A 14,373-nucleotide genomic window follows, 5' to 3' on the forward strand; every position below is an offset into this window, starting at 1 on the left:
AGTGTCGTGACAACTTTTCGTAAGAATTTATAGCAAAAAGTGTCGTGACAACATTTCGTAAGAATTTATAGCAAAAAGTGTCGTGACAACTTTTCGTAAGAATTTATAGCAAAAAGTGTCGTGACAACTTTTCGTAAGAATTTATAGCAAAAAGTGTCGTGACAACTTTTCGTAAGAATTTATAGCAAAAAGTGTCGTGACAACTTTTCGTAAGAATTTATAGCAAAAAGTGTCGTGACAACTTTTCGTAAGAATTTATAGCAAAAAGTGTCGTGACAACTTTTCGTAAGAATTTTTTCCGTCTAGCCCCCTTTCACAACGCGCGATAAGGAACTTCGTTCCAAAAAGATGTGTGGTGTCGTAGGACACCGGATAGGCACGAAGTTCCTTATTATAAAAATATTAATTTTAAGTTCTATTCGAGGTATAAAGAAAATAAAACTGGAGGTTTCGCAACAACCCACGGTCATTCAGTAACGTGCGAACTTATTGTGGTACACTTCATTCACGGATGTTTGCATAAGAGTTAGTGTATTGCGCAAACGAACCCTCTGAGATCTTGGTCAATGAATAATAAAAAAAAATGTTATTTTTGTACGTTATTACAAAGTTAAGTCGTACACTGTGTACATTACTAATTTGTACGTTATTACAAAGTTAAGTCGTACACTGTGTGCATTACTAATAAAAATCTTACGTTACGGACGTTTTTTCCCAGTTAGGGTACCCCTCCGCATCGTCCCATAAGAAACTTCGTTCCAAATGTAATCTATCTAACAGTTGATCTGGTTGCAGATGTAGAAAGCGGTAACGGTGCCCAGCCTGAGGGCGAAGCCCCCGCTGCGCCTACACGCCGGCGCCTCCTTGGTAAGCGGCATGCTATCCAATATGCATGAGGCACAACCTAATGGGTTCAATATACAATCACTCCTCCATATAATATGACGATATTGGAGGATACGGCATGTGTTGGTTTCACTACTTCCTTTTCATAGCACTGTTTACTTCTATATACATTTATTTTTAGTTTGAGTTTGCTGGTGTTTATCGTTCACATTATTGTCTTTCCGAAGTTATACAAGTAAGACTGTATATCATTAAAATACATTACAGCACTTTTGAGTACTTCACGACACATCTTAGTGTGTTCCAGGAATTTTTATGTTTGAATGTTATTTATCTTTATTCTTTAACACATTAATCTTTGCGGTTTATTTTGTAAACATATAATGTCAAAATTAATATTCTCTCAACTTATTATTTAAGATGTAACAACAATATGCGATTCAATAGGTACTAGAGGTCCCGCAGTAGTCGAAATTCGACTATAATTAATTGCAATTGTAAGTTTGTACACTATTATGATTGTATTTTATACTTCTATAATCACAAATTTCGCCAAGACTACACTATAAAAAATATTAACAAAGACAAATAATATTTAATCTATTCTCAATTTGACAACAGACGTCAAGAGCAAAAGTTTGACAATAAATAGTATGCATGCGTGTGTGCGTCAAATACATGGTATGTAGTGTGTGTAATGTTTTCTTGATTGATTTAATGTATCTTTTATGCATTATTTTAAAAAAATATTAGCATTGTGCACTTCTTCTCTATATTCTCTATAAGTGTGGAAAGTTTCATACTCCTCCGTCCGCGCAATTTTCGTAAAAAGTGATACAAAGTTTTTGCTTCACGTATTAATATATAGATTTATTCGATTTATATTGTTTTGTTTTTAGTATAATAGTTTTATTAATTGACATTTTTTTTATTGCTTATGTGGATGGACGATTTCACAGCCCACCTGATGTTAAGTGGTTACTGGAGCCCATAGACATCTACAACGTAAATGCGCCACCCACCTTAAGATATAAGTTCTAAGGTCTCAGTATAGTTACAACGGCTACCCCACCCTTCGAACCGAAACGCATTACTGCTTCACGGCGGAAATGACGACTAGTATTGGCTATGTTATCTGGAAGTATGTCATAATCTATCATGATGATCATAGATGTCGTGGCATTGTAGAAAAATAGATTTCTAGGTAAAATTTTGAAAACGTATGTAATTAACATAATTTATGACTTTGATTACTCGTCTATAAATAGACAATTATCTGCGGGATCCCAAATCGTGTATTAATTTAGTAAAAACAAGTACGATCTAGACCGTATCAATGACGATCTCAAAACAAGAACAATTAGTTCCGCCATACATTTTTTCTATGCACCAAACAATAAGAATGTTTACGGCGATTGTTCTCACGTTAAAAACATACTGCAGTGACATTGAAACCGGAAAATTTAGATTTTATACCATTGCTATTGAAATAGTTGAAAATAATTTAGGTTGGTTTAAGTAGTTGGAATTTGTTTACTAGTTATTTTCATACGAAGTGACATAGGCATGCGACATTATTGGATCTCACTTAATGAATACCAAAGTTGATAACTTATACGCCTCACTGTACAAGTCTCTTCTCCCAGAGAGGGAAATTAATTTAGCAGTACAGATAACAGCTCTCCTACAACACGATAAGGAGTTTATGTTTAAAATTATATAGAAAATTACATTAAGCACTATGAAAACACAATATATGTGAATAACCTAAATTAATTGCTTTTTGTTTTGAGAATTTTATAATTGGCAAAAAAATACAAACAATACAAATTACTCCCCTTTTTGTACAAAAAGGGGGTCCTACCACCAGTACTGGTGGTAGGACCTTTTGTGAGTCCGCACGGGTAGGTATAGCCCACCTGGTGTTAAGTGGTTACTGGAGCCCATACGCATCTACGACGTAAATGCGCCATCCATCTTCATATAAGTTTGAAGTATTCCAGATGGTCTGTATGTTTAACGACAAAGGGAAGATCTTCCACCGAGCGGGTGATATTTGCTCGGTAGACCGACGGTCCGAATATTGTTGTTCGGAACTTGTATATATGCGCTTTATCTTGAAAATGTCGTAAGCGAGGTTCAGGCATCTGTCAATTATCTTGCGTTGTATGATGGCTACCCGCCACAAGTTCTTAGATCTCAAGTATAGTCACCACGGCTGCCCCATCCTTCAAACCGAAACGCATTACTGCTTCACGGCAGAAATAGGCAGGGTGGTGGTAGCTACCCGCACGAACTCACAAGAGGTCCTACCACCAGTAAAGTACCAGTAAATCTTACGGTTACAAGAACCAAACCATAACGTTCGCACCGCTACTCTACTGAGCAAAGACGATTGTTCCGGCTGCTTGGTGGCAAGTTTTCATTTTACAATATCAAACACATACAAAGACCTTTAATATATTAAAAGAATAAAGGAGCCACCGTTGCAAAAAAAATAAAGACTTGCGGATTTATAATATTCTTCTTTTAAACGCTAAAGTTTATTTTATTTAATTATATATTTATTTACTACAAGGAGAACCAACAGCAAACTAACATAGTATAATTATATAACAAATAATAGAAACAAAAAGCCAATTAAAGGTTCCCACCAATGTAAACAAATTAAAATACTAGAGAAACAAAAAAAATAGCAACAAAAAAATTAAAAACAATCGGCAAAGGAGTAATATACCAGACTAATTTAAATGCACACTTATATAATATAAATGTCACAAATTAATAAAAGTCAGTTGTGCTACACATCGCCGGTACATGGTCCCGCACCCTTTGTCCCGTCATTACTCAAGAAAAATCGTGCACTAAGCTCAGGAATAAAATGGGCCAATATCTAACAACCTGCCGAGTCTATTGAGGTCACTATCGATCGACCCGTAAAAAGAATGAGTTTTGCCTATAATTAGTAAAGTTATAAAGTTATATATTAATAATAATAAAATACAAAAATTAAAAATTTTATATAAAGTTCTAGATAATAAAGTTATAAAGTTTTAACTACTTCGACTTAATGCTTCAAGCTAGGGGGCGGCACATTATGTTCTCTTAATGTTAATCTAGAGCACATCAAATTATAATTAAAAACTATAAAATGAATTAGGCTTTAGCTTACTTTAGTACAGTTGGACTAATTTAATGGTCTGAGTAATGAAGATTTCTCCCTTTTAATTGTTTCTAAATAACCTAATTTGAATAGTATAACTTTATATTGCTAATATAATATATAATATTAATTTCGATGAAAATGATTATAGTAAATAAGTTAAGCATGATGAGATAATACGGTTTGTTCTCAATTAAACGTCTCAGTATACCGCGAAGAACCAATAATTCAATTTTTAATTTTAACCCATTACAATCTAACGTTTAAATGTGCTAAAAGTAGTTACTTTTGATGAGTCAATATTACACCCTACGACATTCAAAATAAGGTATAATAGCTTTATTGTATCAGTATTTCTTTTTAGATCAAACTAGTGAGAGGATTACGTGAAAGTTTCCCTTTCAACTGACTTTGAGTATTACCTTCACACATAATCGTGTACTCTGCGACATTACATCACATCGTAGTGTGTTACGGTTGTTTTGATGGTCGTTTGAAATATATGTACCTAATAAGTATTTTAGTGACATGATTTTCCGAAAGTGTTCGAAAAGTTAAAATTTAAATTCACAACGGTCAAACTCTATGGTACATTGTGTCTCATAAAAAAAAAAATAACTGTTTTTATTTTTTAAATAAACTACTACTAATTGAATAAGAACTATCTGATGAACTCATCTTTGTTTAATAATTCAGTTTTAAATTTTATTGCCTTTTGTTTATTTCACTTTTACACTAAACACAATATTGCAAATTACCCGAGCACAACAATGACGGAGAATTTTAGGTGCGTGAGAGCAGACGTAGACGCTATCGCGCATGCGCGTTTGTCAGTACCCAGGAAGGAAAAGTTACACTTTCTTCCCTGTACAGCGGGAGGAAAACCGAACTTTCGGCGTAGATAGGAGAATTTTTTTATTTTTCCAATCGAAGTTTGAAGTATTTCGTCACAATGCACAACCATAGCTACTATTTACGTTGCAAAATTTAAGTTAATCGAGTTTAAAAACATAGATAATATTACTGATGTCTTCTTCCATCAATAAACTTCAGTAAAGTTAGGTCAGTGTTTATAAATAGCAGGAGGAAACGTTGAGATGACAAAATTGTCGCCCCCACGCTGTGCGTTAGACAATTTCATTCAATTGTGACCGAGACGCAGTTGATACGAATTTAACGATACATCCTTGTTGTGTTCGAATATAGAATAAAACGACTTGAAACTAATTTGGCAAGTTTTTCGACCGTTCGGACTGTTGCAAAGAACGTACATGCTTGAAATTGACAATGAAGACTAATTATTGTGACGAGACAGATAAATTCCTCATAAAATCATAAAACGTATCATAACGTCACGCTTTTTATAAAGTTTGTTTACAGAAAACACATTAATTAAAACCAAACGAAACCTTTTTGTGTGTGTAATCTCGCGTTTTCTTGTCATTTTATTATTTCCAGAGCCAAAAAAAACAGAAACTTTTCCTGTATTTTCCATTCAATACTTGAAATATTAGAAACTATATTATTTTTAAGAACTTTCTTAGAATTTAGGTTATATTATACAGTAAACATCCTATTTTTCTAAATTCTTCCCATAAATCACTCTATATCTGTTTATAAAAAAGCTTGTTAGCAATGGGAACAGACAAAGATGTGACATACGGACAGACTAAGAAGTTGGAGCTAAAACAGTAAAGTTCTCTTTCTTGCCGAATGATTGCTCTAAAACTGTGGTTGTTGTGAAAAAAAAACTTTTTTGAGATCATTAAAGTTCAGATTAAATTATCTCAAGTAACAATATCACGATAGTGCTAAGCAAGTAATATTTTATTAATAAAATAAGTTTAAAGTATAACATAATAAAAAGTCAACGTCTTCGGCGGACTTTTTGTAATCAACACTTAAAAACAAACAGGCGAGCGTCGACATTGATTGATAGTTAAATGAAGCAACGGGACTTTTGTAATGAGTTCGTAAATTTAATTAAAGATCTTACGTGCAGACAGCACACGCACACTTCTTTATAAAAAGAGTAAAAAGTAAAAACTCTAATGTAGCTTTGAATGTCATTATATAAGATTAGTTTTTTTTAATTTACTGCGAGTGCCATGACTGTTTTTGAGAGGTAATAACAAAGGGTAGATCTTACACCGAATGAAAATTATAATTTGCGTAATTACTAGTGGTAGGACCTCTTGTGTGTGAGTCCGCACGGGTAGGTACCACCGCCTTGCTTATTTCTACCGTGAAGCAGTAATGCGTTTCGGTTTGTAGGATGGGGCAGCCGTTGTAACTATACTGAGACCTTAGAACTTATATCTCAAGGTGGGTGGTGCATTTACGTTGTAGATGTCTATGGGCTCCAGTAACCACTTAACACCAGGTGGGCTGTAAGCTCGTCCACCCATAAAAGCAATAAAAAAAAAAACTAGTGTAATTCGGTCTGACGTTGCTTTTCGGGGCTTGTAAAATATATGCAAACTTATCTTGAAAATATTGTTAGCGAAACTGATGCATCTGTTGAATGTGTTCGGTAATAGCTACCTTCTATAATCCCCACCGAATGTAGTTCCGCCTTGTCGTGGCGGTGGGGCTTAAGCGTGCGTCCCTAAAATCGCGTGCAGAGGAATCTGTGTGGGACGCCGCGACCAAGAGAACTGCACCCAGCTCTCCTTGGCTGCCTCCGTACTCAACGGGTGCTGCCTTGAGAGAGAGCGAGGGGCTCTCTCCCCACGCCCTTTGCACTAGCAAAGGGAGGCATTCAGGGGATGAGGGGTTGGCTCTCGGGAGCCTGATGAGCTGGCGGCACTTTTGTGTCTTCCGGCTGCGGGTTGCCATGTCCCCGGCTTCGGCTACAGGGGAAAGCCTTCCAGATATGGGAGGTACCGGCTTGCCGGCGTGGCTCCACACCGCGTTGTGGGCGGCGGACAGGCTTCGGCCACCGTCGGCCAAACCGTAAACCCCAGTGATGGGGAACGGGGGCTCCTACCTTTACTGGTCGGAGCCGCGAGGACGTAAACCTCTTCAAAAATGCCCCAATCTCAAGCTCGACACCCGGCGATGGGATGTATGGCTGGAGGGTTTCCAGTCCCGAGGGTGTCGTAGATCCTAGGGGACCAAACCCCTGGTTAATAAAAAAGGAACACCTACATGACAATGGCCAATTGTGAAAAGTTAGTACCCCAGGAGGGTACCGCCCGCGAGTCGGGCGGAGAATCCCTCCGTGCTTCCACCTCGGTGGAAGCACGCTGCCCCACGTACTCTGGGGGGGGCAACAATTGCCAGGATGAAGGAGGCTGTGCGACGGGCAGCGGAATTCCCGTCGAACCGACGCGCTCCCTGATCGCCGGCTCGATGCGCTCTGCGCTCGCCAGTGATTCGGGTGCGATCATCCCCACCAAACCATCGGCGGGGAAAAAGAGGGGCCGAAGGAAGACCCCCGTAGTAACTTCCGACGACGGCGGTGCGTCATCCTCCAGCACTGAGGTGCCGGAAAAGACCATGGCCATCGAGGACGTGGCTCCGGTGATTTCGGGGCCTGCCGCGTCGAAAGACACGTTGCCCGCACCCCAGCGGGCACCAGTAAGGAGGAGGGGTGCCGTGTCACCGGCGACATCGGTGGAGTCGATGTCGACGTCGGTTGCGTCTATGGCTAGCGGGGACGAGACGTTTCGTGATCTCGACCTCGCGCTGGTCAATCTCGGTAAACTGCTGTCAACCGTGGCTGCCAAGGGCGCCCAACCAGGCAGCAGCTACCGGAAAAGGCTTCGGGAGGGAGCCGCTATGGTAAGGACGAGACTGATCCCCACCATGTCCAAGCTCTATGACTTGGTGGCGAGCCGGGAGGCTGAAAACAAAGGCCTCGTCGCACAGCTTGACTCCAGGGAGAGTCGCATCCCGGGTGACTCCTCGGCCTCGCGGGGAGAGACTTCCCTGTCGCCAGTGCCTACGCTGGCATGCTCTGGGCCCTCCGTGGGGACGATGGACACTAACGTGCCCTCGCAGGCTGCGATGAGTGTGGCGGCGCCTATGACAGCGCCCATCCCTGTGGCCCCTGTGATGCGAGCACTCACTCCTGTGCTCCCCCGACCCCCACGGAGATTTGAGTTAAGGCCTGCGCCGCCTCCGTCGATACCGGCTGCCTCTGCATCCACACGGAGAGGAAGGGTAAAGCCTGCGCCAGCGCAGGCTGGCGACATCCGTTCGCCACTTGCGAAGATGGTGGACGAGTGGCCGGCGCTGCCACGGCCTAGGATTGCGGAGCCGCCTCTTTCGCCCCCGCGTGCTGCGGGGTCGCAGAGGCCAAACAATATGGCTGCTGGGATGGGGGGGGTGGATGACTGCCTCCCTAGCAGAGAGGAAATTGTGGCCTGCATCTCGCGGGCGGTGGCAGTTGAGGTCGGCAAGCACTTTGCCGGCCTCGAGGAGATGCTCCGCTCCTCAATTCGTTCCGGAGACTGCATCCCGGTGCCAACAGCCGCGGTCAGCCCGCGGGATCGGGCCGCCCGGCCGACCTCCGCTCCTACCCCACCTGCTAGAGTGGTTCGGCGTGGAGGCCGGAACCAGAACAACAGAGGTGTCAGGGACCAGAGTCCCGCCCCACGGTCCCAACCACAGCCTCGTCCCCTTCCTCCTCCCCCATCAAGCATGGACGAGGGCTGGACGGAAGTGGTGAGGCGGGGCACCCAGGCATGGCGACAGACAGCGGCTCTGGCAGCTCCCCGGGGGGGTCGAGCGCCGACCGCTGCAGCCCGTAAAACAGCGCTAGCGGCCGTGGCTGCTCCCCGTGAGGGTCGAGCACCGGCCGCTGGCAAGAAGAAAAGCAAGAAGAAGAAGCCGCGTGCAGCGCGGTCGGCTGCCGTTGTAGTGACATTGCTGCCGGCCGCCGCCGAAAAGGGCCTTACCTATAATAATGTGATGGCCCGGGCGCGCGCGGCTGTAAATTTGAAAGAAATCGGGGCAGAAGAAGGCCTCCGTTTCCGGCAGACTGCCAATGGGGCGAAGCTGCTGGAGTGTCCCGGTGCCGACAGCTCTGGCATCGCAGAAAAACTAGTAGCGACGCTCCGCGTGGCGCTGCCGGAGGAAGAGGTGCGCGTGCACAGGCCGGTGAGGATGGCCGAGATTAGGATCACCGGCCTGGACGACTGCGCCACCAAAGAGGAGGTGGCAGCCGCGATAGCCGCCCAGGGTGGATGTGCTCCAGAGAGTGTGACCGTGGGTGAACTCCGCTCAGGGTACTCCGGGGCCAGGTCGGCGTGGGCGCGCTGTCCGGTTGAGGCGGCTACCTTCTTGGCCACTCCTCCACCGGGAAGATCGACGGGGGATCCAGGGAGACTGCGAGTGGGCTGGATAGCAGCCCACGTGCGTCTTCAAGAACCTCGGGCCTGGAGATGCCTGCGGTGCTTTAGCACTGGACACGGCCTCGCCAGGTGCACCAGCTCGGTTGACCGCAGTGGTCTCTGCTTCCGATGCGGCCAACCGGGTCATAAAGCGGCGTCCTGCACGGCCGCCCCGCACTGCGCACTGTGCGCTGCAGCCGGGCGCGGGGCAAACCATCGGGCAGGAGGCAAAGCGTGCTTCCCGTCCGGTGATAATACCGAACGCAACCGGCGTCGCAAGGCAAAGCGCCGGCAGAAGAGAAAGTTGGCCAGAGGAGCACTGGCCAACGTTGTAATCCCCGCTGCGGCGCCGGTGCCGGAGGGCGGGGGCAGCGGTGAAGGGGAGGGAGCGATGGATGTGGTTCAACAGTAATGGACCACATCTATCGTTTCCTCCAAGGAAACCTGAATCACTCCGCCAGAGCTCAGGACATGCTGTCTCAGAGCATGGCGGAGTGGTCCATAGATGTGGCTGTGGTCGCCGAGCCGTACTTCGTTCCCCCGGCAAATGATTGCTGGTTCGGGGATGATGACGGCCTGGCGGCCATAGTCATAAGAAGGGACGCGGCGATCCCCCCCCTGGCGATGGTGACCAGGGGCCAAGGGTTCGTCGCGGTGCAGTTGGAAGGGACCGTCGTGATCGGGGCGTACTTCTCTCCGAACAGGCCTACTGTCGAGTTCGGGCATTTCCTGGGCGGGATCGGGGCGATTGCTCGCCGCCTTGCTCCCCGCCCAGTGATTCTCGCGGGGGACCTCAATGCGAAGTCTGTCGCATGGGGCTCCCCCCGCTCGGACGCTCGTGGTAGGCTACTGGAGAGGTGGGCGAACGCGGCCGGCCTCTGTTTGTTGAATAGAGGTTCGGTTGCGACGTGCGTGCGGTGGCAGGGCGAGTCTATTGTGGACGTTACGTTCGCAAGCCCGGCCATCGCACGCCGTATCCGCGACTGGAGAGTTTTGGAGGGGGCGGAGACACTGTCAGATCACCGATATATTCGGTTTGATCTCTCCGCCCGCTCCGCAGTCGCGGACGTCCACGGGGACCACCCCCGTGGTGCGTCCCGGTCATTCCCCAAGTGGGCACTGAAGCGCCTGAATAAGGAGCTCCTAATGGAAGCCTCTACGGTGGCGGCGTGGGCGCCCATGCGTCCACACCCGGTCGAGGTCGAGGGAGAGGCAGGGTGGTTCCGGGACACGATGCGTCGCATCTGTGATGCGTCGATGCCCCGGATCGGCCCTCGACTTCCTAATCGCCAGGCGTACTGGTGGTCGCCCGAAATTGCGCAACTCCGCGTGGAGTGCGTTCGGGCGAGGCGCGAGTGCGCCAGGCATCGCCGCCGCCGCCTGCCGCGGCGCAACGATCCGGTTGCGTTCGCGGCGGCAGAGGCCCGGCTGCACGGTGCATTTCGCGTCGCGCAGAGGGCATTGCAGCTGGCCATCAGAAGAGCCAAGAACCAACACATGGAGGGTCTCTTGGAGACGCTGGATGAGGATCCGTGGGGGCGGCCCTATCATATGGTGCGCAATAAAATGCGCCCATGGGCCCCCCCGATCACGGAGCGTCTCCAGCCTCAGCAGCTGCGGGACATCGTCTCGGCGCTGTTCCCGCAGGAGCGGGAAGGATTTGTCGCTCCCGCTATGGACGCGCCGCCGGAATACGACGGCGAAGTCCCTGCTGAGGTGCCCCACATAACGGGGGCGGAGCTCCGTGTGGCCGTGCGCAAAATGTGCGCGAAAGACACTGCACCCGGCCCGGATGGCATCCATGGCCGGGTTTGGGCCTTGGCTCTTAGTGCCCTAGGGGACCGACTCTTGAGGCTTTACAACTCCTGCCTCGAGTCGGGACGGTTTCCTTCATCGTGGAGGACGGGCAGACTCGTGCTGTTGAGAAAGGAAGGGCGCCCAGCGGATACTGCCGCTGGGTACCGTCCCATCGTGTTGCTGGATGAGGTGGGCAAGCTGCTGGAACGCATTCTGGCGGCCCGCATCATTCAGCATCTGGTCAGGGTGGGACCCGATCTGTCGGCGGAGCAGTATGGCTTCCGAGAGGGCCGCTCAACAGTAGACGCGATCCTTCGCGTGCGGGCCCTCTCGGAGGAGGCCGTCTCCAGGGGTGGGGTGGCATTGGCGGTGTCGCTTGACATCGCCAATGCGTTTAACACCCTGCCCTGGTCCGTGATAGGGGGGGCGCTGGAACGACATGGAGTGCCTCCCTACCTCCGCCGGCTGGTGGGTTCCTACTTGGAGGACAGATCGGTCACGTGTACCGGACACGGTGGGATCCTGCACCGGTTCCCGGTCGTGCGCGGTGTTCCACAGGGGTCGGTGCTCGGCCCTCTTTTGTGGAATATCGGGTATGACTGGGTGCTAAGGGGTGCCCTCCTCCCGGGCCTGAGCGTAATCTGTTACGCAGACGACACGTTAGTCGTGGCCCGGGGGGGGAGTTTTGCTGAGTCTGCCCGTCTTGCTACCGCTGGGGTGGCGCATGTCGTCGGCAAAATCAGGAGATTGGGCCTCGACGTGGCGCTCAGTAAATCCGAGGCCATGTGGTTCCACAGGCCCCGGAGAGTGCCACCTGTCGATGCCCATATCGTGGTTGGAGGCGTCCGTATTGGGGTCGGGGTGCAGTTGAAGTACCTCGGCCTCATCCTGGACAGTCGTTGGACCTTCCGTGCTCACTTTCAGAACCTGGTCCCTCGTTTGTTGGGGGTGGCCGGCGCGTTAAGCCGGCTTCTGCCCAACGTCGGGGGGCCTGACCAGGTGACGCGCCGTCTCTATACGGGGGTGGTGCGATCAATGGCCCTATACGGGCCGCGGGGGTGGCGAAGCTGCTGCAACGGCCGCAACGCACCATCGCGGTCAGGGTCATCCGTGGTTATCGCACCATCTCCTTTGAGGCGGCGTGTGTACTGGCTGGGACGCCGCCTTGGATTCTGGAAGCGGAGGCGCTCGCTGCTGACTATCAGTGGCGGGCTGACCTTCGTGCCCGGGGCGTGGCGCGTCCCAGCCCCTGTGTGGTCAGAGCGCGGAGGGCCCAATCTCGGCGGTCCGTGCTGGAGTCATGGTCCAGACGGCTGGCTGATCCTTCGGCCGGTCGTCGGACCGTCGAGGCGATTCGCCCGGTCCTTGTGGATTGGGTGAATCGTGACAGAGGACGCCTCACTTTCCGGCTCACGCAGGTGCTCACTGGGCATGGTTGCTTCGGTGAGTTCCTGCACCGGATCGGAGCCGAGCCGACGGCAGAGTGCCACCATTGTGGTTGCGACTTGGACACGGCGGAGCACACGCTCGTTGCCTGCCCCGCATGGGAGGGGTGGCGCCGTGTCCTCGTCGCAAAAACAGGAAACGACTTGTCGTTGCCGAGTGTCGTGGCATCGATGCTCGGCGACGACGAGTCGTGGAAGGCGATGCTCGACTTCTGCGAGTGCACCATCTCGCAGAAGGAGGCGGCGGGGCGCGTGAGAGACGCACAATCCCGCCGCCGTCGAGCGGGGGCCAGGGAGGCGGATCTCGCCCAAGCCCTGGCCCTCTAAGTGTTTCGGGTCCCCCTCACATGTCGGTCTGGGGACCGGCGAGGGGGGCCTAAGAAGACGATGTGCAAGCTGCTCTGCACGCGTTTTACGCAAGAGCATCCGGGTGATGGAAGGCCGGCTATCCTCGACTCACGCTGGTTCTGGTCCAGCGGGGTATTCCGTAGGATAGCTCACTCTAACCGGCGCCATCTAGGCGGGCTTCGGATAGCCTGCCGACCGAGAGGGCTGGTGGTCGTGGCGCCGACGACCGCCGGTCCGGCGTCCCGAGGGGGAGGGTGATGGGAGAGATGTGCTCCGCACTAAACGCTTCACTTTCCCCCCTCTGCCTCTTCATGAGTTCTGTCTCATGCGAGGTTTGGACGTTGGTTGTTGAGCGACAGGAGGTTTTAGTCAGTTCGACTCTGACATGCCCCGCCCTCCATCCCCAGTGGAGGGCGGAAGTCCGGCGATTTCCTCCTGACAAAAAAAAAAAAAAAAAAAAAAAAAAAAAAAAAAAAAAAAAAAAAAAAAAAAAAAAAAAAAAAAAAAAAAAACCTTCTATAATAGTATGGAACGAGCTATTGAAAAACTTTGCCCCTAGAATCATTCTCATCATACCCAATCAAGTGGACTGCGAGATCGAGGTCGTGCGGGGTCATCATCGCACATACGATGTAAATTGTATCTTCACTAGTATCTTTTCGCTAGAAAATAGAATGAACAGATTTCCAAATTAATTTCATAATTATATTGAGTCTAGCCGGGAATCTGAAAAGGAAATATAGTATAACAGTGGGAGTCATTAAGCATTTGACGGAGGATAGATCATTTAAGTTAACCACTGTTTGCCAAACAAGTAATCGAAATACTGCCGTAATCAATCTTATTACATATAAATTACGTGTCACAATTACGTGTGTCAATTATGTGTTAAAAATACCAACGTTTCACATAAGCTACAATTTAATGGCATAAACACCAGGTGTTGCTGAGGCTAAAGTATAAGTGAAATTTCTTTCGTAGTAAACGCAATACAGTGAAATCCAATTGTTCGTACTTTGTTAACTTTTGGTATTAGCATAGCCGGCCACGTGTTACTTAGAACCAAAATTTAGCCACAGCAACGTGTAGCCGGGTCTGCTAGTATAGCTATAGATTTCAATTCATTTATTCATTAATATTTTTCTTTTGTATTGTTATGTTGTTACATTAAAAATTCACAGCCCACTGAGTTTCTCGCCGGGTCTTCTCAGCGGGTTGCGATTTCGATCCGGTAGTACATTCATTGGCGAAGCAGCTGCTCTTGAGTTGTTAGGTCTCCCTTGGAGGCGCTCGGGCTTTTGTTAGCTAATTCCGCCCCTTCTGGCCGAACCTTTGCTCGCCCGCCAGTCCTGGTGAAACTGGAAAGGCCTCCGGGCCACCAGTAATCCTTCAATCATAAAAAAAGTTCTGAGCTCCTAAGAAATGCCAGAAAATA

The 14,373-nt window shown here is 48.4% G+C and overlaps 1 protein-coding gene across 2 annotated transcripts in view; it reads left to right on the forward strand.

Annotated features, from left to right (window-relative positions):
• The window catches only part of LOC692464 (aquaporin), a 99,415-nt gene that overhangs the window by 9,525 nt on the left and 75,517 nt on the right, over nucleotides 1-14,373 (forward strand). The window contains exon 2 of one of the 2 annotated variants that reach the window (XM_012692288.4): nucleotides 796-867. Coding sequence (XP_012547742.1) covers nucleotides 796-867 — 72 coding nt within the window. 2 annotated transcript variants of the gene reach the window in all.

The sequence above is a fragment of the Bombyx mori genome, chromosome 15 (genome assembly GCF_030269925.1).
Source record: "Bombyx mori chromosome 15, ASM3026992v2".
NCBI classification, from domain to species: Eukaryota; Metazoa; Arthropoda; class Insecta; order Lepidoptera; family Bombycidae; genus Bombyx; species Bombyx mori.